The sequence below is a fragment of the Bos indicus genome, chromosome 4, assembly GCF_029378745.1.
Source record: "Bos indicus isolate NIAB-ARS_2022 breed Sahiwal x Tharparkar chromosome 4, NIAB-ARS_B.indTharparkar_mat_pri_1.0, whole genome shotgun sequence".
Lineage (NCBI taxonomy): Eukaryota > Metazoa > Chordata > Mammalia > Artiodactyla > Bovidae > Bos > Bos indicus.
In genome coordinates, this window is record NC_091763.1 from 74858543 (window position 1) to 74885741 (window position 27199).

Here is a 27199-nt window from a genome sequence, read left to right on the forward strand (position 1 = left end):
CAAGGCAACCCAGGTTCCAGTGCCATCCTATTCAAAATATTCCTGAGACAACCACTTCGCACCCGACTGTCCCCTGTCACACTGCCTCTCGACCTTTCCACAGCATTTTATTCAGCCTGCCGCCAAGCGCCACCTTCCACCTCCGCACGGCGTAAGGAGTGGGGGTGGGGCATCACATTGCGCATGCGCATGTTTCCGAGCGCGCCCGCGCGCGCGCGCCTTTTGGCAGGAATGGCTGTCAGGCACGAGGGGCGGGGAGAAAGCGTGCGAACACAAAATTGCTGCGGTGGTCGGCGGTGACGTAAAAAGGCAGCGCCGTACTTCTGTGAGTACAGCTTCCGCCGGAGGGGATATTCGCTCTTCGCAGGCATGGTGCGCTGCAGTTGCGTGTTGTTCAGAAAGGTCCGTGGCTAGTACCCCCTCAGCCTGATGTGCGAGGCCAGGTGCCTCTAACCCCACCTGAGGGTGCAGGTTTTTCGCTTTCCTCCTTCCCCACGTATTTCTTCCTGGGGGCCTCTTTCTTGCTTTTTTTCTTAGTCCTTTTAGCCTCTGGAGAACTCGGGCTTGGCCTGTAATAAGAAGGGCGTGATCACCGATCTTTGTTAGGAAGGTTGTTTGGAACAGGGTTTGAGATTTTTCAGGGCATAGTGTGCACGTGAGATGCAGGGCTGGGATACTTGCTTGCCGTTTAGGCACGCGATATGGTTATAGGTGGAGTGTAGGTTTGACTTTTGACTCAAATACGTATTTTCCTTCTTTTAAGTAGTAATATCCATAACTTGTTTTTACATATTTTTTCTTTGAATGCATTGATACAAATAACTTTCTAAAGACGATTTTTATCGGTAAACGAAAATAGGTAACTGACTTGCCTTCTTGTGAGAAACTAAGAGTTTTGTGCACTGTGGGTTTAAGAATCGTTTTTGTAAACAATTCGCAGTTCTTTTCAGATTTAAAAACCACTGTAAGATCCTTACTAGCAATGTTTTTTGAAACCTACTGGCATCATAGTTTGATCATTATTACTAAGGACGAGATTGGGATAATCCTTTTAAGTTTGGGTTCTAAATCTTTGATAAATCTAGAGCAGTAAAAAATGTCACATATTGTAAGGAACTTTAAAAACAAGAGTTTTATTTCTGTCGGAGGAAAGGCGTGGTTAATGAAGTTTTACTTTATTCAGCTATTTTCCACAAAATAGGTGGTCAGAAGAGAGACTTGTGAAGCATAGTACTTGGGTATCTAGGGTAACGAATCCTTAGGCAAAAAAAAAAAAAGACCGACTACGTTTTTTTGCTGGTTATATTATTAAAGGCTACTTGTGTAACTACTGCCATAGCGGTCACTGCCAGTCCATGTTTTTTTTGCAAGGGAAATCTACCTCTTCACTTACCTGTGATGCATTTCTGATCTAGCCCTACTAAACTAAAAAGTAAATTCTTAAGCTCTCAGAGAAAAATGCTCTGGCTCACTCTTAAGTTCAGTTTTATATATTCCTTCCACCCTTACTATACTGTTTCATGACTATATTTCCATACTCAAATGAAAACCTGTTCTTTGAAACTTTGCTTTTAACTTTCACTGCAATCTCAAGTCTAGACTTGAGATTTACCAGTATCACCAAAGGAGCTTTTGATAAATGTGCTGGTTTACCCTAGTCTCATCCCCTTCTCCAAAGTATATCAGAATGGTCAGTGAATGTATGTATTTTTTTAAAAAGTCCCCAGATGTTTTTGATACTTAAAACTATATACTAAATGACTAAAAGATGGGAAGATTATGAATTTAAGAAATTACTCTGTAAGGAATTTTGATAGTCCAGGTGGCTAAGACACAGGATCTGACCAGTAGGAAGTTCTTGATTTAGTGAGGGAAACAGAAATAAACCCTAGATGCAGTGTAGGATTTCTAGAGGCCTAATGGCAATTTACTCCAGTATTCTTGTCTGGTGAATCCCATGGACAGAGGAGCCTGATGGGCTATAGTCCATAGGGTCACAAAGAGTCAGACACAACTGAAATGACTGCACAATGTGTATACACATTATATATACATATATATATGTATGTATATAATAATAGATATATAATTAAAATTACTGAGTGCCCAGCTAAGCCAGTAGTAAATATTAAGTTGAGAAATTAAGAAATACATCAGAAAATAGGACATTTGGATGGGTTTATGATAGAAAAGAAAAAATGACATTGTAAATAGATGAAACAGCATGAGCAGAATGTCATGGAGAAGTGACAGTACATTGTGTAGTATAGAGTAAAGAGGAGCAGGCTATAGGAGGGGTTGAGTGAATGGCAATGAAACTGGAAGGGTAGGTTAAAAGCTTTAACTGTAGCACGGAGAATTTTAGACTTTATTTTGTAAACAGAAAACCGTGAATGGTTTTTGAGTAAGGGAGAAATATGTTTAGAGATCAGATCAATTTTCAGAAAAATAAGCTCTGGCAGTGAGACAGAATATGTTTTGAGGAAGGAATGACTAGATGCTGAAAGACCAGTTAGGAGCTAATGTTAATGGTCAATATACTAGAGCATGTAGTTGTGCTATAAAGGAAAAATAGTAGAGCTTCAGGGAGAGAAACAGGTATAAAGATTCCCATATGTAGCTCAATGAGTAGAGAAGCTTTAGTTTCATTATTTGAGAAAACATTGGAGGAACAGAATTTACCTAAGGAAAAAGTGATTTTGTTTTATAACATGAAAGGTGACTGTTATCCTTTCAATACATAAGATATATATTTGAGGGATTTCAAGTATAAGATACAGATCTTGTTTCAGTTGCTTTAGACTATTAAGCTTACATCTGGTGGAGATGTCCAACTCATTGGAATAGAGAATATCTCACCTGGGTGATAGTTGCTAGTACAGACTGAGAAAGTACAGAGGAAAAAGTCTGTTGAAAAGTGGGCCAATGTCAGACCTTCAGGTTAGGAAGGACAACAATTGATAATGAAAAACAGAGTTAATATGGGAAAGTGAGATCAGACAGGAGGTAGACTAAGCAAAAACAGTAAATGTGGCATACAGAAAAACCTTTTATATTTTTAGGAGTTTTAATGGCATCAAAGAACTAGAAAGGAGTTCAAAATTGGCAAGCACTTAATGGTATCAGTTCAGTTCAGTTCAGTTGCTCAGTCGCGTCCGACCCATCATGACCCGGTGGACTGCAGCAAGCCAGGCCTCCCTGTCCATCATCAACTTCCAGAATTTACTCAAACTCATGTCCATTGAGTTGGTGATGCCATCCAACCACCTCATCCTCTGTTGTCCCCTTCTCCTCTTGCCTTCAATCTTTCCCAAATCTTTGTTTGGTATACAAATGTTCTTTTTTTCTCTTTCTTTATTAGTATGGAAACTTCATTGATAACCTGAGACTTTTCACCAAGGGAGGAAGTGGTGGAATGGGCTACCCTCGTTTAGGTGGAGAAGGTGGAAAAGGTGGTGACGTCTGGGTTGTAGCCCATAACAGAATGACTTTAAAACAACTTAAGGATAAATATCCTCAGAAACGGTTTGTGGCTGGAGAAGGAGCAAACAGTCGGTAAGTATTTACTGAATGATTTTGATTTTATGAAATGAATTCCTCCCAGAAGAAGAAAAAGTTAAAAGATAAAAATTTATTTGGAATTTGAAGTAAATAATAGCCTGAATTTGTAACTGAGCAAAAATCTACAATTTTTGTCTCTAGTTAAAATAACAGATAAGTACTAAGATGGTTCTGAAATTTTTAAACTTTTGTCCTTCCAGTGTTTATATTCTTTCACACTTCCGTTATAGAAACAGAAAATGATCTGAATCTCCACTGTTTTCTTCTGAGATTATCTTTGACAATCTTTTTAGTAAACTCTCTAGAATGTTACCTGGCTACTCCACCCGACTGCAATGCTTAAGATGTAAAGACTGTTTGCTGCTATGTCTCTTGAATGTTTTCCTTTTGTCTCTGTTTTCATTTTCTCTCTGTGAAAGCAAGATCTTCCGTTTGTTTTTTGTTATGTTGGCCTTAAAAATAGGAGTATTTTTTCTTTCATTGTAAAAAAAAAAGAAAAAAATTCTTAAACCTTCCATCAAAATACAGACTATGATTCCTCAGGCCTGTATAATTCTGTTATTCTTTAGAAGGTTTTCGTACAAAGCTTAGGCTTTCTGTTCCTTTTTTGTTTTCCCTTCCCAAGCAAGTGTTTGGGTATATGTCTATATATTTTTAAAACTAATTTTCTTTATTTATTTGTGGCTATTCTGGGTCTTGGTTGCTGCAAGGGCTTTTCTCTCATTGCAGTGAGGGGGGGCTGCTGTCTAGTGGAGGTGCACGGGCTTCTCATCGAAGTTGCTTGCCTTGTTGCAGAGCGCGGGCTCTGGAACGCGTGGACTCGGTAGTTGTGGTTCCCAGGCTCTAGAGCACAGGCTAGGTAGTTGTGGAGCATGGGCTCAGCTGCTCCGTGGCATGGGGAATCTTCCTGGACCAAGGATTGGACCCATATCTCCTGCATTGGCAAGCAGGTTCTTTACCAGGGAAGCCCCTGTTTGGGTACATTTATTTGTCACAATTGTAGATGATGGAATGTGGCACTTGCTTGGGGGATGGGTGTAAGCAAAGGCTAAGAGCCGTACACAGGCTAAACAGCCTGCAACACAGAGTGAGGAACGTCCCGCCGCAACCACAATAGCAAACATTCCTGCCGCAAATATCCAGCAGTCCTCTACTTGTAAAGAAATCCTTGGAGAAACCCCTTAAATTTCTTTTGAGCATTTTTATTTTATGAATAGTCTTTATAAGGCAAATTTTGAGTTCCCTATATTAGAATTCAGTAATCAGTTTAAAGATCAGGGTGGTGTTTTGCTATTTTGTTGTTACAGGTGGGAAATAACCTGCAGTTTACATCCCAAAGTAAAAATTTTCACCATTCTATAATTTCTTTTGAAAAGTACGGTTGCTATAATTCCAAACTTACTCTGTTTAGATCAGTGGTGAGCTAAAGATGGTATATAACATTAAATGTTAAGAAAGATTTAAAAAGAACATTTACTGTGCTTGTGTGTTGCAATTTTTAGACTGTAAAGGCTTAAATCTAAAAGATTAATAAGAGCCAACTGGATGAAGGAGAGGAAAAAGCATTACAGGAAAGCTAACAACATGAAAGACCTAGAGATAGAAGACAAATACCAATAAAAGACACTAAAAGAAGGCCAGTGTGGGTGGTATGCAGAAAACATAGACTGTAGTGGAAGATGAGACTAGAAAGATTCAGAGCTTTATCATTTCTAAAATCCTTTGGTATTCTCGAGATTGTCTCCTGTCTTCAGTCTCAGTCATCACCTCCAATCGATTCTTTATCCAATTATCTCCAGTGCTTTTTCTGTAGCATCAAATTTGTTAATGTGACTTGCCTATTTAAAATCCTTCAGTGTTCCCCATCACTCTAAGATAATATTCAAACTCTTTAACATAGCATATCAGGCTCTTTGTGATCTGGCCTACAGTGTCTTCCACCCCATTTCTACTGTGCTTATGCTCAAAATAACTTATTTCACCAAATACCTAGTTCCGTTCTAATCATGTGTGTATGTGTGTGTGTGTGTATTTTTTTTCTTTCACTTGCCTGCCTTGATTATCTGGCAAAAATCTTCCTCCCCTTCCAAGTTCAAGCACCACTTCCAAAATGTTGGTAACTGAGTAAGATCTTAATTGCAGATATCTAATAATGTCTACTGAAAGACTGCTTTCGTTCATCATGAAATCTAATCTCAGTAAATTGGCTTATGCTTGCTTAACTATGAAAATGATCAAATACCATTTCAGTTATTTAAAAAGCTGTTTATAAAATTGTTTTGAAATTTAAGTGGCAAATGTTTTTAATAAAGTATCTTAATAGAATATTCACTAGCAGTAACAAGAATGAAAAGTGAGTCTTGTCTTTACATTTAAAAATTGCAGCATAATCCCAGTAAGAGAGATGTTCTATTTAAATCTTTCTTTAATATATTTCAAATTCATTCATTTTTGTCAATCTAGTTCAATCAGTTGATGTTACTTGAGTATCTACTTTGTGCCAGTGACTATACTAGATGTCTAGGATAAAATGATGATCTAAACTGTTGTGTTCCCTGCTGCCTTGGAACCTAACAGTAGTCTCGTATGAGAGCAAATATTTATCAAATAAATGAACGATAGAAAATTATCACTGTGACAAGTGTTATGATTGAGAGCCTGCACATGAAAATGCATATGGCAGTTCTGACCTAATCAGAGAAACCAGGAATAAATAGGTTTTTTAAAAGGTCTGCTGCTGAGTCACTTCAGTTGTGTCCGACTCTTTGCGACCCCATAGACGGCAGCCCATCAGGCTCCCCCATCCCTGGGATTCTCCAGGCAAGAACACCGGAGTGGGTTGCCATTTCCTTCTCACATTTAAAAGGTCAAGTACTTATAATTCTTCTAACCAGAAAAAACCATTATCAACCTTTTCATGACTTCTCTAAGACTTTTCTGTGTCTTTATGCAAAGGTAATTAACTCTGTATATAATATTTGGGGATATAAAAACAGGAGCACAAAATTTAGTAACCTTCTCTTTTAACTTTTTTTTCCCATCCCAGAAAATTGTTAAGAATGCCTGAATAGTCCGATAGTATTGGAAAGAACATAAATTACTTTGTCATTCATCTATTTAATTATTGATTTTTTTTTTTACTGTTACTATCACAATGCAATACATGTCTTTGTGCACATAATAGTTTACATGGTTGTTCACTTATTATTTTTTTTTTAATAAATTCCCAGAAGTGGAATTACTAGTTAGAAGTTTGTACCACTTTATCCTCTCTTGAGCAGTTTAAGAATAGCCATATGAGCCTCCTGTAATTAAAGTACTCTCATTTGAGGGGATTTTTAAAAAATACCTTGTTATTCATCAATGGATTTTTCACATTTATTTGTGTTGTTGGAATGATCTCTTTCTTTCAAATATACATTATTTTAGCTTATTATCAGTTAAAATGAGTTTTAGTAGTTAGCTTGGTAACTTAAATCGTCACTTAATATTTTTATTGAGATATAATATCCTAAAATGCAAATAAAATATTTATTTTTTCTTCATTATTTGACCACTTAACATCTGCATTAGAAGAACAGGTTGATTATCTTCTTTCTATACCATTAAATTTGCTTGAAGCATCAACCATTTAATCTGGCAGGTTTTCTTTATGTTAATCTGACTTTATTTTTTTGTAGAGTTAGTGCACTGAAAGGCTCCAAAGGAAAAGACTGTGAAATTCCTGTACCTGTGGGTGTTTCAGTAACTGATGAAAATGGTAAAATTATAGGTAAGTGTACTGTAGCTTCTTATATTGTGAATGATAATGCTGTGCTCTGCTTAGATGTGCCCAGCTGTTTGCAACCCCATAGACTGTAGTCTGCCAGGCTCCTCTGTCCATTGAATTTCCCAGGCACGATACTGGAATAGGTTGCCATTTCCTTCTCCAGGGGATCTTCTCCATCCAGGGATCTAACCCAAGTCTCTTACATCTCCTGCACTGGCAAGCTGATTCTTTATCATTGCACCACGTGGGAAGCCCATAAAATTGTGAGAAATGTGCACATTTTCAAAAATTGAGAGCTGTAAGGAATAGCACCTCTCAAGTTTCAGGATTTTTTTTTTTAAAACGTTAAGTATTTTAGTTGCTAGTTTGTAAAACAGCTTTTAAAATCATTACATAAAAGTTGTTCAGAATTAGCCACTAGATTAAAAATTATTTTAAAGACAAGAATATTTACTTGGTTTTGAAAAAAATAACTAGCCTTTTCCGTCCACTAGCAAAGGTGTTTTTCCAGGGTCAGACTTTTAATAGAAACTTGATTCTGTTATTAAGCGCTTTAGATTTGTAAATTAGACGTTCCTGGCTTCTGTATCTGAAAGAAGAGTGCCATTAGTGATTAGCTCCATTTATTAACCTTTGCGTTAAATATCTTCATCTCTCTTTTTAAGGAGAACTCAATAAAGAGAAAGACAGACTTTTGGTAGCAGAAGGAGGTCTTGGTGGCAAATTACTTACAAATTTCTTACCATTGAAAGGCCAGAAGCGAGTAATTCACCTTGATCTAAAACTTATAGCTGATATAGGCCTGGTGGGGTAAGTATCATTCATATTTTTATTTTTATGCTTTCAGAGAGGTAATTCATGAAGGAAATAAATATAAATGGTAATGTGGGGGCTGCATTATTTCTTATTTGTGGAAATTGTGTGTTGTTTGTGTACTTTTAGAATATGCTGCTAAACGTAGTAGTTTTCATATTGCCAACGTAGAGAGTTTCATAGTTACTGTTCATTTGTCAAGTTCAGTTCAGTTGAGTCGCTCAGTTGTGTCTGACTCTTTGAAACCCCATGGACTGCAGCACGCCAGGCCTCCTTGTCCATCACCAACTCCCAGAGTTTACTCAAACTCATATCCATTGAGTCGGTGATGCCATCCAACCACCTCATCCTCTGTTGTCCCCTTCTCCTCTTGCCTTCAATCTTTCCCAGTATCGGGGTCTTTTCAAATGACCCAGTTCTTCGCATCAGGTGGGCAAAGTACTGGAGTTTCAGTTTCAACATCAGTCCTTCCAATGAATATGTAGGACTGATTTCCTTTAGGATGGACTGGTTTGATCTCCTTGCTGTCCAAGGGACTCTCAAGAGTCTTCTCCAATACCACAGTTCAAAAGCATCAATTCTTCAGCACTCAGCCCTCTTTATAGTCAAACTCTCACATCCATACATGACCACTGGAAGAACCATAGCCTTGACTAGACGTACCTTTGTTGGTAAAGTAATGTCTCTGCTTTTTAATATGCCATCTAGGTTGGGCATAACTTTTCTTTCAACAAGTAAGCGTCTTTTAAGTTCATGGGTGCAGTCACCATCTGCAGTGATTTTGGAGCCCCCCAAAAATAAAGTCTGTCACTGTTTCCTCATCTATTTGCCATGACATGATGGGACCAGATGCCGTGATCTTAGTTTTCTGAATATTGAGCTTTAAGCCAACTTTTTTACTCTCCTCTTTCACTTTCATCAAGAGGCTCTTTAGTTCTTCACTTTTTGCCATAGTGTGGTGTCATCTGTATATCTGAGGTTATTGATATTTCTCTAGGCAATCTTGATTCCAGCTTGTGTTTCATCCAGCCCAGTGTTTCTCATGATGTACTCTGAGTATACGTTAAATAAGTAGGGTGACAATATACAGCCTTGACGTACCCCTTTTCCTATTTGGAACCAGTCTGTTGTTCCATGTCCAGTTCTAACTGTTGCTTCCTGACCTGCATACAGATTTCTCAAGAAGCAGGTCAGGTAATCTGGTATTCCCATCTCTTTCAGAATTTTCCATAGTTTATTGTGATCCACACAGTCAAAGGTTTTGGGATAGTCAATAAAGCAGAAATAGATGTTTTTTTGGAACTCTCTTGCTTTTTCGATGATCCAGTGGATACTGGCAATTTGATCTCTGCTTCCTCTGCCTTTTGTATAACCAGCTTGAACATCTGGAAGTTCACCGTTCACGTACTGTTGAAGCCTGGCTTGGAGAATTTTGAGCATTACTTTACTAGCGTGTGAGATGAGTGCAATTGTGTGGTAGTTTGTGCATTCTTTGGCATTGCCTTTCTTTGGGATTGGAATGAAAACTGACCTTTTCCAGTCCTGTGGCCACTGCTGAGTTTTCCAAATTTGCTGGCATATTGAGTGCAGCACTTTCACAGCATCGTCTTTCAGGATTTGAAATAGCTCAACTGGAATTCCATCACCTCCACTAGCTTTGTTTGTAGTGATGCTTCCTAAGGCCCACTTGACTTCACATTGCAGGATGTCTGGCTCTAGATGAGTGATCACACCATCATGATTATCTGGGTCATGAAGCCCTTTTTTGTATAGTTCTTCTGTGTATTCTTGCCACCTTTTCTTAATATCTTCTGCTTCTGTTAGGTCCATACCATTTTTGTCCTTTTTGTGGCCATCTTTGCATGAAATGCTCCCTTGGTATCTCTAATCTTCTTGAAGAGATCTCTAGTCTTTTCCATTCTATTGTTTTCCTCTATCTTTGCACTGATCACTGAGGAGGGCTTTCTTATCTCTCCTTGCTATTCTTTGGAACTCAGCATTCAGATGCCCGTATCTTTCCTTTTCTCCTTTGCTTTTCACAGCTAGCTATTTGTAAGGCCTCCTCAGACAACCATTTTGCTTTTTTGCATTTCTTTTTCTTGGGGATAGTCTTGATCACTGTCTCATGTACAGTGTCACGAATCTCTGTCTATAGTTCATCAGGCACTCTATCAGATCTAGTCCCTTAAATCTGTTTCTCACTTCTGCTGTATAATCGTAAGGGATCTGATTTAGGTTATAACTGAATGGTCTAGTGCTTTCCCCTACTTTCTTAAATTTGAGTCTGCATTTGGCAATAAGGAGTTCATGATCTGAGCCATAGTCAGCTCCTGGTTTTGTTTTGGCTGACTGTATAGAGCTTCTCCACCTTTGACTGCAAAGAATATAACCAGTCTGATTTCAGTGTTGACCATCTGGTGATGTCCATGTGTAGAGTCTTCACTTATGTTTCTGGAAGAGGGTGTTTGCTATGACCAGTGTGTTCTCTTGGGAAAACTCTATCAACCTTTGCCCTGCTTCATTCTGTACTCCAAGGCCAAATTTGCCTATTACTCCAGGTGTTTTCTTGGGTTCCTACATTTGCATTCCAGTCCCCTATAATGAAAAGGACATCTTTTTTGGGTGTTGGTTCTAGAAGGTCTTGTAGGTCTTCCTAGAACCATTCAACTTCAGCTTCTTCAGCATTACTGGTCGGGGCATAGACTTGGATTACTGTGATATTGAATGGTTTGCCTTGGAAACAAACAGAGATCATTTTGTCGTTTTTGAGATTGCATCCAGGTACTGCATTCCGGACTCTTTTGTTTACTGTGATGGCTACTGCATTTCCTCTAAGGGATTCTTGCCCACAGTAGTAGATATAATGGTCATCTGAGTTAAATTCACCCATTCCAGTCCATTTTAGTTCACTGATTCCTAAAATGTTGACATTCACTCTTGCCATCTCCTGTTTGACCACTTCCAATTAACCTTGATTCATGGACCTAACATTCCAGGTTCCTATGCAGTATTTGTCTTTACAGCATCGGACCTTGCTTCCATCACCAGTCACATCCACAACTGGTTGTTGTTTTTGCTTTGGCTCCATCTCTTCATTCTTTCTGTAGTTATTTCTCCATGACTCTTTGTGACCCCATGGACTGTAGTCTCCCAGGCTCCTCAGTCCATGGAATTTTCCAGGCAAGAGTACTGAAGTGGGTTGCCATTTCCTTCTCCAGGGGATCTTCCCAACCTAAGGATTGAACCTGCGTCTCCTGCATTGCAGGCAGACGCTTTACCATCTGAGCCGAAGGGAAGCCCAAGGGGCTTCCCACGTGGTGCTAGTGATAAAGAATCTGCCTGCCAGTACAGGAGACAAAAGAGACACAGGTTCAATCCCTGGGTTGGGAAGATCCCCTGGAGAAAGAAATGGCAACCCACTCCAGTATTCTTGCCTGGAGAATCCCATGGACAGAGGAGCCTGGCAGGCTATAGTCCAAGGGGTCACAAAGAATCGGACACAACTGAAGTGACTTAGCACTAGCACTAATCTCCAGTAGCATATTGGGCACCTACCGACCTGGGAAGTTCATCTTTCAGTGTCCTATCTTTTTGCAGAAAAATCAATCAAATGCAGTAGTATAAGAGGGTAAAAGAATGTTACCGGATCTTAGGAATAAAATTAGGAATCCAAAGAAACCACATCTTAAAAAGTACATAGAAAGAGTAGGGGGAAAATGACTAAGATATTCTTACAAGTTTTAATAGAGGTATTGAAGTATCATCAATCAGATGGCTAAAGACTGGTACAGGTGATCTCAGCCATTAGCTTTACACACTGGTGAGCACCATGTTGGATCTTGTAATGACCACTCCCCTGTCCTTCACTCTCTGTTTAGGAACTGTCCATTCTCAATACTGCAGACCTTACAGTGTTGTTCTCTCTCACCAGCCTCCACCTTCATCATACAGTGCTATTTAGCTGTAGGGTTTGCAGTACTGGCACCAACTGGAGGGAGATAGATAGCAAGGTAGAAGGCAGATAAAGGAAGGGAAATGCTCAGCTTTGCGTGTCTCCTCTCCCTCTCTCTTCCCCTCCCAAGCTCCACTGCAGCATTCCATGACAGTCAGATGGAAGGCCTAAGGAAAAGTGAGCAGAAACTGCTGCTCTACTCCAACTGCCACTTCATTCCTTGCCTTCCCATAGTTTCTCATCTCTTTTCATCTTCCTCTTCTCACATCTCACTGCTTTTTTATCACACTCTGAACTCCTCACCTCATTCCATGCCTGTCTAAATCTTACCAGCAGGGGCTTAGAGTTCACAGAGGCCTCATACCTGCTGAAGTTGTAACAGAGAAAGATGAGATCTTGGCATTAAAGCTTGCTATTCAGATTTAATTTTTTTTCAATAAAACATAGTTATGATGGTAATGAGTCATAGGTTCTGTAATACTATTGGGATGGGCAAAAAGTTTGTTTGGGTTTTTCCATAAGATGTTATGTTGTGAAAGAACTTTTTGGCCAACCCAATATTTATTTTTAGGAACTTTATGGACTGGATAGGATTTTGTGGATAAGACTGAGAATCCAGCCATTCACTTTCTCGTTTTCTGGAAAAATATGTTTCAGTTTCCATAAAGATACCTTTACAGCCTAACAAGAACATACCAAGGTTGAGTAGTGAATACAAGTTGGGTGGTGATGGGAGACTCAAGTGAGACCGTTTGTCTTAGAATCTCAAATCTTCTGAAGGCCGGCTGGATGGTCTTGAATACAATATCTCTAAGCCTTTGTTTTCTCTTTAATAGAGGATGGCAGTAGTCCTGCCTTAAAAATGTTATTGCTGAGTAAGATTACATTTGCAGCATAACAGATGTCTTGGATTTATGAATGCTCAATGAGTGAATGGTAGCTGCTATCATTATCATCATCATATATTATTAACTTATTAGAGACCACATATAGTGAAATAACTAAGCTTTTCAGAAGTGGACTTCATGTTAGTTAATATCAGGCATCATGATTTTAGAGCACAATGTTTCACATGTATGCTAGTGCTTTTAATTAGGTAAGTATTCTTAAAAAGTTACCTAATGTGAATACCAGCATAAGCAGATACCCCTTAACTTTTAAGCCAGCTTCGGGAATGAACTGAGCCTTGAAAGCAAGTTATCATGTAATGAGTATACTTGTATTGCTGTGGTCAAATCTGATCTTTGCATGGGTTGGACTTCAGCCTGTAAAATCTTCATTAGGTAACTTTCAAGAAAAATTTGTTATTGGTTCTTCAATCATTAGCTTCCTTTTTCTTCTGATATTTTGCTCTCTTTGGAAATAGGTGCATTTTTCTGTGCTAATATTGTTATGAATATATGAGAATATTAGAAATAAGCAAGTCCAGCTAGTGACAGTCATGGCAAAAATGATTGCAATTGCTTTTCAAAAAGTTACAAGAGCCTGGGTATAATAGGATATAAGAAAATACTGTTTTGCCAGGGGAAATGAGTCAAGCAATCTCGTGTAATTTTATTCTAAATTTATTGTAGGAATGTTTTAATAAGGAAGATTGTTTAAAGAACTTCATTAACAGCTTAAAATTTTTTATAGAATTCCAAGTTAATATTCATAAAATATTTACACTATTATTCCAAATGAAAATTTGGCAGTTTTGAGAAAAGATCATTATTTGAATGAAAGCTGTGAAGACAGGGATAACATTTTTCCTGTTGGTTGCTGTATTTCTCATGCCTAGTATATTGCCTGACCGAAGTCAATGCTCAGTATTTGTTGGATGATTTTTTAAATTGAGATACACTTGACATAGAAGTTTCAGGTGTACAGTGTAATGATCTGATATTTGTATATGTTTATCACCACCGTGGTAAGTCTAGTTAGCATCTGTCACCACGTGTAGTTTAAAAAATTTTCTTCTTGTGATGAGAATTTTTAAAATTTACTCTCTTAGCAACTTTCAAATAGTACTGATTATTAATTATAATCACCATGCTGTGTATTACATCTCCATGACTTAACTTATTTTACAATTGGATTTTTTTTTTCGGCTGCGCCACACAGCTTGCAGGATCAGAGTTCCCCAACCAGGGCCTGAACCCAGGCCCTTGGCATTGAAAAGCAGAGAGTTCTAACCATGGGGTGGTTAGACCCGTGGTTAACCAGGGAATTCCCTACAGTTGGATGCTTTACTTTTTCACCCCCTTTACCCGCCTTACACCCTCCTCCCCCTACACACATTTTTCTCTGTGCTTCATCCGTCATTGGACACCTTAGATTGCATTCACATCTTGGTTATTATAAATAGTGCTGCAGTGAACATGGGGGTGCGTATATCTTTTCAAGTTAGTGTTTTGGGACTTTTTTTTATAAATATCCAGAAGTGAAATTGCTGGATCATATGGTAGTTCTATTTTTAATTTTTTAAGGAATCTCCATACTGTTTTTCATAATGACTGTACAATTTACATTCCCATTGGTTGAATTAATTTAATGAAAATATCTGAATGATTTTAGGAAATTACCCTTTAAGTGGCTCCCATTCTTAGTATTTTCTTTCATCCATTGGGGGCTTTTCTTGAGGGATATTTAGCAATAAAATAAAAACCTTTAAAACAGCCAGATATTTTAATGTAATATTTCCTTATCTAGAAATTTACCTCAAGGAATAAAGGTATATGTAAAGATTCAAGGATATTCACATCAGTGTTTAAATTCTTTTTTAAAAAAAAGTTTGACAAGAAATTAGTGCTCATTTAGTGCAGAAAGAAAATTAGTGCAAAAAGAAACAAATTAGTTCAGAAAGAAAAAAAGAGATGTCTGTTAGTTGCAGCACTTAATGTTAAGGTGACTTACTGTTGCTGTATGTCTTTCTAGCTGTATGCACATTTTTTGCAATGTTATTTATAACAGTAAAAAATTTTGAGACCACCTAAATGCCTAATAATAAGAAATTAGGTAAGTAAATTACAGTGTACCCTTGAAATGCATACCTTATATAATTCAGTTTAAAAAGAAGGCCAACCAACTATAAGTAGCCTTTTAGTGAAAAAAGGAAGCAAAGTTGAATCTAATCAGATATCTACCAATTTATAGGAATATGTTAAAGGGCACCATGTGTGTCAGCAGAAAAAACAGACAGGAAAAGAAACTACAGGACAAATGACCCAGTTTCTTTAAAAATAAAATTGCAAAGGGGAGACAAGTTTTAAAGGGAGCCTGTACTAAGAGAAATTTAAAAGATACGTCAACTAGTTGTAATACGCAGACCTTATTTAGGTTTTTATTTAAATAAACCAACTTTTAAAAAGTTATTAAGAATGTATTAATATTTGTTGAAGCTAGATGATAGCTAAATCAGGTTCATTACTTTGCTAGTGAAATGTCCATATGAAATGGTTTAAAAAAAAAAATCCACAAAACAATATAAGAAATATTTTGTCAATGTTGGCTAGAGATAGTGAGTTGCAGGTATTTTTATTAATTTCTTTTTGTTTTTCTAGAGGTTTCTTTTGTTCTACATTTTTTTTTTAATGTTACTTGATTGTCAGTAGTGAAACATCTTTGGTGTTCACCATAAATTTATCTTTACCTTTTTATAAGTATATTTTATTCCTCAGGTTTTTCAAGATTGTAAATTTATATTCTGCTTTTAATTCCAGCAATATTCAAGAAGTCTGTTTTTTGAAATGTTAGGAATTCACAGATAAGTATTTAAAATGCTGTTATTTGTTGTGACATATTAATATGAATTTATTTTCTTGTTTCAGATTCCCAAATGCTGGAAAATCCTCTTTGCTAAGTAAGATTTCTCATGCAAAACCTGCAATTGCAGATTATGCATGTAAGTACAAATTTTTTAGTGTGTGGGGTATATTTTAAAGACTAATTTTTCTTTGAGTATGAATAAAATATAACTGGGGTAGCCTTAGTTTGAAAATTCTTGGCAGACAGAATATATGGATTTCCCATTAATCTTTGAAACCTCTATAGCTCTCAGGAAAGTTCCTGGTACTTGGATACTTTGTCACATTTATTTCTCTGTTGCATAATCATTTGTTTGGTTTAGTTATTATTTTATGAGTCCCTACCCTTTATCAAACACTGTGATAAATGCTAGGAAGGCAGAGATCAGTTCTTTTATTCATTAAGCAAGTATTTATTTCCAGGAACTATAATAAGTTCTGGAGTTATAAAGATTGGTAAACAGAAGTGAATACACTTACTAATGAATATAAGAGGGTATAATATAAGAGGGTGTTCTGAAAGAGTGTAGGTGATTGCTGTAGATTTCTTTGGGAAGTGTGATTGTGGGGATGAGATATGAACAGTAAATGTGAGTTAATTGGTGACAGACAATGGAGGTTGGAGTCTTTTTAGTCAAAGGAAATAGTGTGTACACAAAGGCTTCATGGTGGCAGGGCGTAGATTTGTTTGTCTAAAGAACATGTCGTAAGGGGATGAAGGAATCAAGCTGAGGCTAGAGATGCAGGTGATCTATGATATAGGCCATATAGGCTGTATTTGATCTTTATAGCTTTAGAAGAGGTTATAGCATTTTAACAAAGGATAAAAATGATTAATTTGCTTTTCAAAAAATATCTCTTTGCATATAATGTATAAAATGGATTAATGTGGGACATAAGTGGATCTGGAAAGAACTTAGTAGAATTAGCTATTGCAGTAGCAGATAAGGCATAATGGAAGCTTAGACTAAAAGTAGTGAGTGAATGGGCTTCCTGGGTGACTCAGTTGTAAAGAATCTGCCTGCAATGCACAGGCCTCAGGAGAAGCAGGTTTGATCCCTGTGTCAGGAAGATCTCTCGGAGGCAGGCATGGCAACCCACTCCAGTATTCTTGCTTAGAGAGTCCCACAGACAGGAGCCTGGTGGACTATAGTCCATAGCATCACAAAGAGTTAGACACGACTAAAGTGACTTAGCAAGCAAGTGAATGAATATAATAGGATCTCTACCTTCATTAAACAAAATGGCACAGAATGACATTAACATGGAAAGTGAAAGTCACTCAGTCGTGTCCAACTCTTTGCGACCTGATGGACTATACAGTTCATGGAATTTTCTAGGCCAGAATACTGGAGTCGGTATCCTTTCCCTTCTCCAAGGGATCTTCCTAACCCAGGGATCAAACCTAGGGCTCCCACTTCGCAGGAGGATTCTTTTCAGCTGAGCCACAAGGGAAGCCCAAGAATACTGGATTGGGTAGGCTATCCCTTCTCCAGTGGATCTTCCCAACCCAGGAATCAAACCGGGGTCTCCTGCATTGCAGGCAGATTCTTTACCAACTGAGCTGTCAGGGAAACTATTGAAAATAAAATCATGAAAAATAAAATCAAACAATTCTAGGGTTAGACTCTTCTGATAAAGTAGAGTTAATTTTGTACTAACTGCTATAAATCTCTTGGCCAGTATTTATTGTTAGAAAATAGGGGATCTTTGAGAAGGAAAGAAGAAAAGCAGAAAGTCATAGAAGGAGGGTACTGTTAGACTGATGAAGTTTGAGGATAACTGAATGAGAAAGGACTAATAGATTTCACATGTAGCCCAAATGATAGAAACCTAAATTCTGCCCCCTGCCCTCAACACCTTTGCCATGCTCTTAAAGTTTGAGAGGGACTTTGAAGCCCACTAATTCCTATGCTTTTGCAGATTATAAAAATCTATATTTGTCCTTTTCCAAAATAATTATACCTTTAATTTCAATGAATGAGAACATAATCTGAATTAGGTTGTTCACAGAAAGGAAATATTATTTATTTTATACATAACACTCGGATAGTTTTGAGAGTACAATGCTTTATTCTAGCCTTAATGTACTTTTTTTTTTTTTTAGTTACAACAATAAAGCCTGAACTTGGAAGAATTATGTATAGTGATTTCAAACAGGTGGGTATTTTTTTTTAAACTTTTATTCTTTTAAAAATATTTATTTATTTATTTGGCTGCTCTGGCATCCTTAGTTGCAGAATATGGGATTTAGTTCCCCTGACCAAGGATTGAACCTGGGCCCCCTGCATTGGGAGCACAGAGCCTTAATCACTGGACCAGCAGAAAAGTCCTGTAGGTGGCTATTTTTAAAATAAGACTCTTGGTTAGAAATGAAAGTACTTGCCTTATTGCTTAGATTTTATAACATTTGACAGTTTCTGTGGTGTTGGAAAAAGTAGCAGGATTTTTTTTTTGGTAATTGAAGTCATGATCAAATCAATTCTGATGAGCACTATCTGAGTAAAATATTATATAAGAATAATTCTTCCAAAGTTTGGATACAGTTTGTAATTATAACATTGATTGTATCTTATTCTCCTTGATGTGTTTGTTCTCACTGCAATTCCATATTTTATTGCCATACTTGATTATTGATTTTCATTTCCTAAAAACATATTCTAAAGTTCATGGATGTAATTTTATCTCACTTTACTGTTCAAAAAAAATGTTTTTAATTGAATGGAATTTTGGTCTTAGCTAGCTATTAAAATTTATTTTTCCTTGGTAAAGAAGAACTATAGTTTTTTTGCATAATTAAAATAAAAACAAAAAATGGAAAATAATAAAAATTTAAAAATATGTATGATCAGCAGTTGCATTCCTTAGTGTTTACCCAGATTAATTGAAAACTTAGGTCCACTCAGAAGCCCACACATAGATGTTTATAGTTGCTTTGTTCATAATTGCCAAAACTTGGAGGCAACCAAGATGTCCTTCAGTAGATGAATGGATAAATAAGCTGTGTACGTATTCAAAATTGAATGTCACTCAGCACTATCAAGCCATGAAAGGACACAGAGGAACCTCCAGTGCTTATTACTAAGTGAAAGAAGCCAGTCTGTAAAAGCTACATCCTGTATGATTTCAACTATATGATGTTCTGGGAAAAAGGCAAAACTGTGGCAATAGAGAAGATCAGTGGTTACTAAGGATTAGGAGGAAAGAAAGGTTGAATAGGTAGAAAGGTTGAATATGCAGCATACAGAGGATTTTTAAGGGCAGTGAAACTATTCTGTGTATTGTAATGGTAGATACATGTCATAAATTTGTCAAAACCCATAGAATGTATAAAACCTAGATGACGAACCCTAATGTAAAATATGGACTTGAAGTGATGATGTATCAGTGTAGTTTCATATAATCCAATGACATAATTCAAAAGATATCAAAGATGTATATTCATTAATCATAGTTGTATAATAGTAAAAATTTTTTAAAGCTTTAACAATTACATAGAATATTAAATAATAAGTAAAATTATAAGTGCAGGATAATATGAATTTAGAAAACATTATTGGTAATTTTTAAGGGAAATCAATAAAAAGACCTCTGAAGAAAATTTCAGAACATGAGACCTCTATATGTACTTTGGTTTGTCACATAGCTACAGCTTTCTTTAAAACCGAACATTTTAACCACACAAGCAGTGTGTGTAAAGCAGTGTTTTTCATCCCTTATTGTACATCAGGATCACCTGACTAGCTTAAGAACAACAATGATAAATCAAGCTTGGGCCCGGTGATTTGAAACCAAATCCCTGGGGATAGGGCTTGAGGATCTGTAGTTTATAGCAGTTCCTTAGATGATTATGATATGCGGTGAGGTTTGAAAACCACAAGTGTTGAATAATGGTTAATGACTCTAATAATGGTTAATAGTCCTAAATAGAGTATAGGGACACTGTTTCCTTTACTTTTTAAAAATGGTTAAATCCTGGTAGAATATGAACAGTAAAGGAACAGTGGAACCAAACAACCATTTACATATAGAATAAAACACTTTACAGTGCTTACATCCTAAGTCAATGTCTGCTGATTTAATATCCTTGTTTACTTTTAAGAATTTAAAAACTTGAAATTCTTTGAAAAGTTCATATTGAACAGTATAATTTATGGAATTCTAAAGAGAATTCATATTAATAAATGTTAAGCTAAGCCCTAGAATTTTTAGATTGTTAAAGTAAAAATGGGACTCTAATTTCTGATAGCAAAGGATTTTGATTCTTAATACATTTATTTTGTTATCAAAGTATCTTGGGTTTATTAGAGATGCAGTAATTCAGTGGTAATCACAAAATAGAAACTTTATAATTGAAATATGAAAATTGTTGGATGTAATTAGATTTGTGTTTTCATTTTTTATTATTAAACCATTTAATTTTGTATTAGATATCAGTAGCTGATCTTCCTGGTTTAATAGAAGGAGCACATATGAACAAAGGAATGGGCCACAAATTCCTCAAGCATATAGAAAGAACTAAACAACTGCTTTTTGTTGTAAGTCATATGCCTATCAATGTAATGCTTAAAAGAATGTGAGAATCAATGAATTTAGTTTTCCTAGACATTTTTATAATAACATTTAAAGATAAAGTATTAGCATATATTAATCCACTACATCTGTTTAGATAGGAGTCAAATTTATTTATAATATGGGTGTGGAAATGGAACATTTACTGTATCAGATGAAAGTTTGGCCATATTTGTCAGGTTTATTGATTCCTTAGGATTTTCTGTGTACTACTAAATTACACAGCATTATTTTCCTATTTCATGAGATTATCTTTATTAGTATAAGTTGTTTTATCGGTACTAGTTTCTCATTAATGATTGTGATATTATAAGAATAATTACAGTGATCTTAAAATATCAATTTCTCTCATTCACATTACTAAATTACCAAAAGAGTATAGATTAAGAAGTTATTTATAGCTTGAATGAGTGAAACTTTTCAAAACAGAATTGTATAGCTGTCATTCTTACATTAAAGGCAATCTTTTATCCTTTTTTTTTTCAGGTTGATATTTCTGGATTTCAGCTTTCTTCCCAAACTCATTACAGAACTGCTTTTGAAACCATAATACTGCTTTCAAAAGTAGGTTTTTCTATCTGGTCTAGTATTCAGGGACATAGGACTGTATGAAATAACATATGACAATTAGAATAAATATATCTTCTACCTCTACTTTCTAAAACTTTGGTGTCAGTTAAAGAATTATCTAAACTTGCTGTCTCCAGTTTCTTAATATTCATCCACTTCTCAAACTGTTGTAATCAATAAAACCTTCCTGGATTTCAAATCCCTATTATATAAATTCTTAGACTGAGTCTTGTTTAACTTAATTCCTACTTCTTAGACTATTTCCCGGTCTACTTTTTAGGCACTCTGATACCCAGATAGTTTGGTTGTACTTTAGATTAGCTGCCTATTAGATATCTTTGATTGGATGTCCCATTAACTTCTCAAATTTAATATGTGTAGAACTGAACTTGGGCTTCCCTGGTCGCTTAGTGGTAAAGAATTCACCTGCAGGGCAGGAGACCCAGGTTCGATCCCTGGGTGGGGAAGATCCCCTGGAGGAGGCCATGGTTACCCACTCCAGTATTTTTGTCTGGAGAATCCCATGGGCAGAGCAGCCTGGTGGGCAACTGTCTGTGGAGTCTCAAAGATTCGGACATAACGGAAGTGGCTGAGCATGCACACAGAACTGAACTTTTTTTTTTTTTTTTTAATTTTCCAGCATCCCTCAGAAGCTTATTGAATATGTAAGCCAGAAACCTGGGTGATAGTGATTCTGACTTTCTCACCACCTGTATCAAGCCTTGTCAGTTTTATGCCCTAAATTTTTCTGAAATGCAGCTATTTGTCTTCACCCGCACTGTTGTAATCATCAGCCTTTCTTAATAGCTGGTCTCCCTGCTTCTAGTCTCACTTCTTTTCAGGCCATGTTTTATAGGCAGCTAGAGTGATCTTTGTTAAAGAACCAAGCAGATGTTTGTTCCCTGCTCTGATGGTCCCCCATAGCAATGGGTTAGGTTGAAGTCTAACCTGAACATGGTATATGAGGCAAAGTTAGGTTCCTGCCAAGCACTGTATCTCTATTGTTCCTGCACCCTCTCCCGCTTCCCCAAGCAACACCCTGTGCATTCTCTATCCAGCCATATGATTTCTCTCTAACACAACATGATGTCTTTTACCTTAATGACTTTTATATCCTATTCGCTAGCTACATTTTTGCCTATTATTGATAATGCTGTGAACATTTGTGTACAGGTTTTTGTGTGGGTATGTTTTCCTTTCTCTTGGGTATATATATATATCTCTAGGGGTGAAATTACTGGATAATAAGGTAAATCTAATATTTTGAGGAACTGCCAGACTATTCTCCAAAGTGACTGCAGCATTGAATTACTTTACAATCTTACTAACAATGTATGAAGGTTCCAGTTTTTCCAATTAATGTCAACATTCATTATTACCTTTTTTACTTTGACTTTCCTAGTAGGAATGAAGTAGTATTTCATTGTGGTTATGATTTGCATTTCTCTCATGACTAATGTTGTTGAGCATCTTTTTATGTGCTTATTAGCCGTTTGTATGTGTTTGGAGAAATGTCTATTCAGATTGGTTGCCCATTTAAATTGGGCTATCTTTTAATTGTTGAGTTGTAAAAGTTTTTTATAATTTAGATACAAGTCCCTTATTGGTTATATGATTTGCAAATATTTTCTCCTATTCTTTCAGTTGTCTTTTAACTTTCTTTCATTTCCCTTCTGAAGTATGGAATTTAAAACTGATAGAGTTCCCTGTGTCTATTCTTTCTTTTATTCCTACTTTTAGTGTCAAATATAAGAAGCCACTACCTAATCCATGGTCACAAAGATTTACTTCTAAGCATACTTACTTTTTCCAAGAATAATACAGGCATAGGATTAATTGTCATTATTTAGTTCTGAATTTTATCTATGTGCTTAATATAAGTCCAAATATCTGTATTTGTCTCTAGGCACAAAATCACTTACTGATATCAGAGGTGTGAATGGGCCCTAGAATACCCAGGCCTATAAAGTATAGAAAGACATTACCAAATAGGTCATTTATATAGGTATTTTAATACAGTTATTTGGTTTTTCTCTTTTGATTTAAAGGAGTTAGAGTTGTACAAAGAGGAACTTCACACAAAACCTGCACTCCTTGCAGTAAATAAAATGGACTTGCCAGATGCACAGGGTAAATTCCATGTACTGATGAACCAACTCCAGAATCCTAAAGGTAAACCCGTTCATTCATTTAGTGCCAGTTTAATGAATATCTATTTCTGCTTTATTGACTATGCCAAAACCTTTGACTGTGTGGATCACAATAAACTCTGGAATATTCTGAAAGAGATGGGAATACTAGACCACCTGACCTGCCTCTTGAGAAATCTGTATGCAGGTCAGGAAGTAACAGAACTGGACATGGAACAACAGACTGGTTCCAAATAGGAAAAGGAGTACGTCAAGGCTGTATATTGTCACCCTGCTTATTTAACTTCTATGCAGAGTACATCATGAGAAATGCTGAGCTGGAAGAAGCACAAGGTGGAATCAAGATTGCCAGGAGAAATATCAATAACCTCAGATATGCAGATGACACCACCCTTATGGCAGAAAGTGAAGAACTAAAGAGCCTCTTGATGAAAGTAAAAGAGGGGAGTGAAAAAGTTGGCTTAAAACTCAGTATTCAGAAAACTAAAATCATGGCATCTGGTCCCGTCACGTCATGGCAAATAGATGGGGAAATAGTGTCAGACTTTATTTTTTTGGGCTCCAAAATCACTGCAGATGGTGACTGCAGCCATGAACTTAAAAGATGCTTATTCTTTGGAAGTAAAGTTATGACCAACCTAGATAGCATATTAAAAAGCAGAGACATTACTTTGCCAACAAAGGTCCGTCTAGTCAAGCCTATGGTTTTTCCAGTGGTCATGTATGGATGTGAGAGTTGGACTATAAAGAAAGCTGAGCGCGGAAGAATTGATGCTTCTGAACTGTGGTGTGAGAAAACTTTTGAGAGTCCCTTGGACTGCAAGGAGATCCAACCAGTCCATCCTAAAGGAGATCAGTCCTGGGTGTTCATTGGAAGGACTGATGTTGAAGCTGAAACTCCAATACTTTGGCCACCTGATGCGAAGAGCTGACTCATTTGAAAAGACCCTGATGCTGGGAAAGATTGACGGTAGGAGGAGAGGGGGATGACAGAGGATGAAATGTTTGGATGGCATCACCTACTCAATGGACATGAGTTTGGGGTAAACTCTGGGAGTTGGTGATGGACAGTGAGGCCTGGTGTGCTACGGCTCACAGGGTCACAAAGAGTCAGACACAAGTGAGCAACTGAACTGAACTGAACTAATGAACACCTACTATTTGCAGAGACTTTTAGGTGTACTGTAATTAGTGGGGGGAAAAAATGAAACCTGTTCCTCTTAAAAAAAAACAAGTGTGTTTGAAGAAAGAACACATACCATATGAAACTTTTAAATGTGATATGGACAATCTGTTATAGGACATAGAAGGGATGAAAAATTAATTTGAGCTGAACAGTTCAGGTATCATCAAGAAGTAAAACTGGGCTCTTAAAGAGTTAATGGGATTTGGATCAGAAGAGGAAAAAGTCAGCATATATTTATGAAGTCTTTTCACTTTTAACTTATTTCACAAGTTCTAGAACTTCATTCCCCTAGTACATTATGAATTTAATAACAGGGCTAGTAGTTCTAAAGAGATATGTATCTTTGCAGTGCCAGGTCTATAGATCTCTGGAGAGTATCAATCTTCTAAAAAGAACTTGAGTTCTATGTGTGGCACAGAATAAAAGATGCTGTTACTTGTAAAGTATTTGTGTGAAATTGGTCCCTAAATGGACCACTTTGTATAAAGGAATTTGTCTCCATAGTTTTGAATATTGACGTTTGCAGAACAAACTCTACTGTATAGAGATGATGCTTTCATTTTTCTGAGTCTAGTAGAGGACCTTTGGCACAAATGAGAAAAGTAGGATGGAAGGTAAGTGGTTAACATGTTTTTTAAATAGACTTAACCTGTTTTTATCCTTGAGATAAAAATTGAGGAAAATAAATTATAATGTACTAGTACTATCAGACAGCACCAGAAAATCCTCTCTCTTCTCGTAAAAATCCTTATATATATATATATATATATATATATATATATACATATTGGGCCTGCCCTTGAGTTAGTAAGTTACTTTGGGGGTATAAACATTCCTCAAAAATTTATAAAGTCTTTATTCTTTAATGTCATTTGTTTTATGAGGTCATTAGATCTGATCACTGGTTGATCTTGCAGAAAAGGGAATTTTCAGAAGTACCAAAGCGGGGGGCGGGGGGGAACTCAGGAGTTTGTGGCTATTTTGGCCTATCATAAAAACAATATAGTCACCTCAGTGATAGTTTCCAAATTAGCCTCTCTTTTCCTTGGGGGTAAATGAATCCCAGAAACCAAGCTTTGTATTGATTTGGTTAATCTCTTTTAGCCAGCCTTTCCAGGTGACATCAGTGTTGATCCATCCCATCAGTATGCCATCCTCCCTTCTGTTGCCTTGGTAACAGAGAAGAAGCAAAAGTTATCTAATGGTTGTCAGTCCCAGTGGGGTGAAATATTGGATTCATCTAAAATGATCTCTCCTTAAACTGTTTTCAATTTTAGTATTCCTCCTAGTACCGGTGATGATAGGTCTCTAAATTTGGACAGTTAAAGGCCACCTGTGTGCTGAAGCAAACTAGAATATCCCAAGTCACAAATGAGTTTATTTTTGTAGAAAAGTTCTCTCAGAGCATCTGTGTTGCCTTACTTTATTGAATGCCCCAAAACAAAATTTATTGCTTCTGTAAGTAAATCATCTTGTGTGATTTATCTTTTGATTGGAGCGTTGTGTGCTCAGTCGTGTCTAGTTCTTTGTAATGCCATGGACCAGAATCCGCTAGACTCCTCTGTCCATAGAATTTTTCCAGGCAAGAATACTAGAGTAGGTTGCCATTTCCTACTTCAGGGTATCTTCCTAATTCAGGGATTGAATCTGTGTCTCCTGTCTTCTCCTGCATTGGCAGGCAAATTTTTTACCACTGCACCATTACCTGGGAACTTATACTTCATTCAGTTAAAAATATATTCATGTAACAAATATTTACACAACTCAGGAACTTTACTTTCACTTTTCACTTTCATGCGTTGGAGAAGGAAATGGCAACCCACTCCAGTGTTCTTGCCTGGAGAATTCCAGGGACAGGGGAGCCTGGTGGGCTGTGTTCTTGCCTGGAGAATTCCAGGGACAGGGGAGCCTGGTGGGCTGCTGTCTATGGGGGTCGCACAGAGTCAGACACGACTGAAGTGACTTAGCAACAAATATTTACTGAGCACCATTCATGTGCCAAGAACCTTACCATTGTCATTAGTAAAAACCAAAGGTGCTAAGAGCTTATTAGAGAAGGAAAAAATAAAAACTAAGTTTTTGGTTCACAAATGAAACCTCTAGAATAGTTTTGACTTATTTTCAAAGACAATGAAAATCAGCTTTTATCTGTGTTGTTTCAGAATTTTTGCATCTGTTTGAAAAAAACATGATTCCAGAGAGGACTGTGGAATTCCAACACATCATCCCCATCTCTGCAATTACTGGAGAAGGAATTGATGAACTAAAGAACTGTATAAGGAAATCTCTGGATGAACACACTAACCAGGAAAATGATGCATATCATAAGAAGCAATTGCTTAACTTACATATTTCCAATACAGTATCTTACAGTGAGCCACCATCAAAGACTGCTGTTTCTAGTCCTAGAATGGATATCACTTAAATGTATTAAAAGGGATATTGAAATTGTGTTCATTTGAAAGCTCTTTGACAAACATTTTTTAGAATGTTGGTTGTTACTAAACTGGTGTATATACCATCATTCAAGAAACATATTTTTAAAGATGTTTTGTAGTTAAGTTTATCAACAGATAAATAACTGAGGGTTAAAAATGAGAGGTTATAATATTATGGCTATCCACCTGTAATAACATCCTATAGTATTCTATATGTATGTCTCTAGTGAGATAATTGTTATATTATAAAAAAGGATTCCTTATGAGCAACTAGGTTTTATTTGTTTTTGAGTTTATCATTACCTGGTTCTCCTAAATTAGTAATAGTTCTCTTTTTTTGGAAAAACCTCAAACTCCTGAATTTGAACATATTCACAAATAAAGATTACTGATAAACAGCAGA

The 27199-nt window shown here is 36.7% G+C and overlaps 1 protein-coding gene across 2 annotated transcripts; it reads left to right on the forward strand.

The window, feature by feature from the left end:
• Positions 1–209: 209 nt before the first annotated feature.
• GTPBP10 (GTP binding protein 10) lies at positions 210–27199 on the forward strand. 2 transcript variants are annotated; one of them, XM_070787981.1, is made up of 11 exons: positions 210–402; positions 3362–3555; positions 7242–7333; positions 7996–8140; positions 15905–15978; positions 17988–18040; positions 20311–20418; positions 20939–21016; positions 23071–23194; positions 24885–24972; positions 26521–26655. In XM_070787981.1, exons 1-10 carry the CDS (start codon positions 370–372, stop codon positions 24953–24955), a joined length of 972 nt encoding a protein of 323 aa, XP_070644082.1. In that variant the 5' UTR covers positions 210–369; the 3' UTR covers positions 24956–24972; positions 26521–26655. The 2 variants fall into 2 exon arrangements, with proteins under 2 accessions (XP_070644082.1, XP_019814451.2); XM_019958892.2 differs by lacking the exon at positions 24885–24972 and having other exon boundaries at positions 213–402; positions 26521–27199.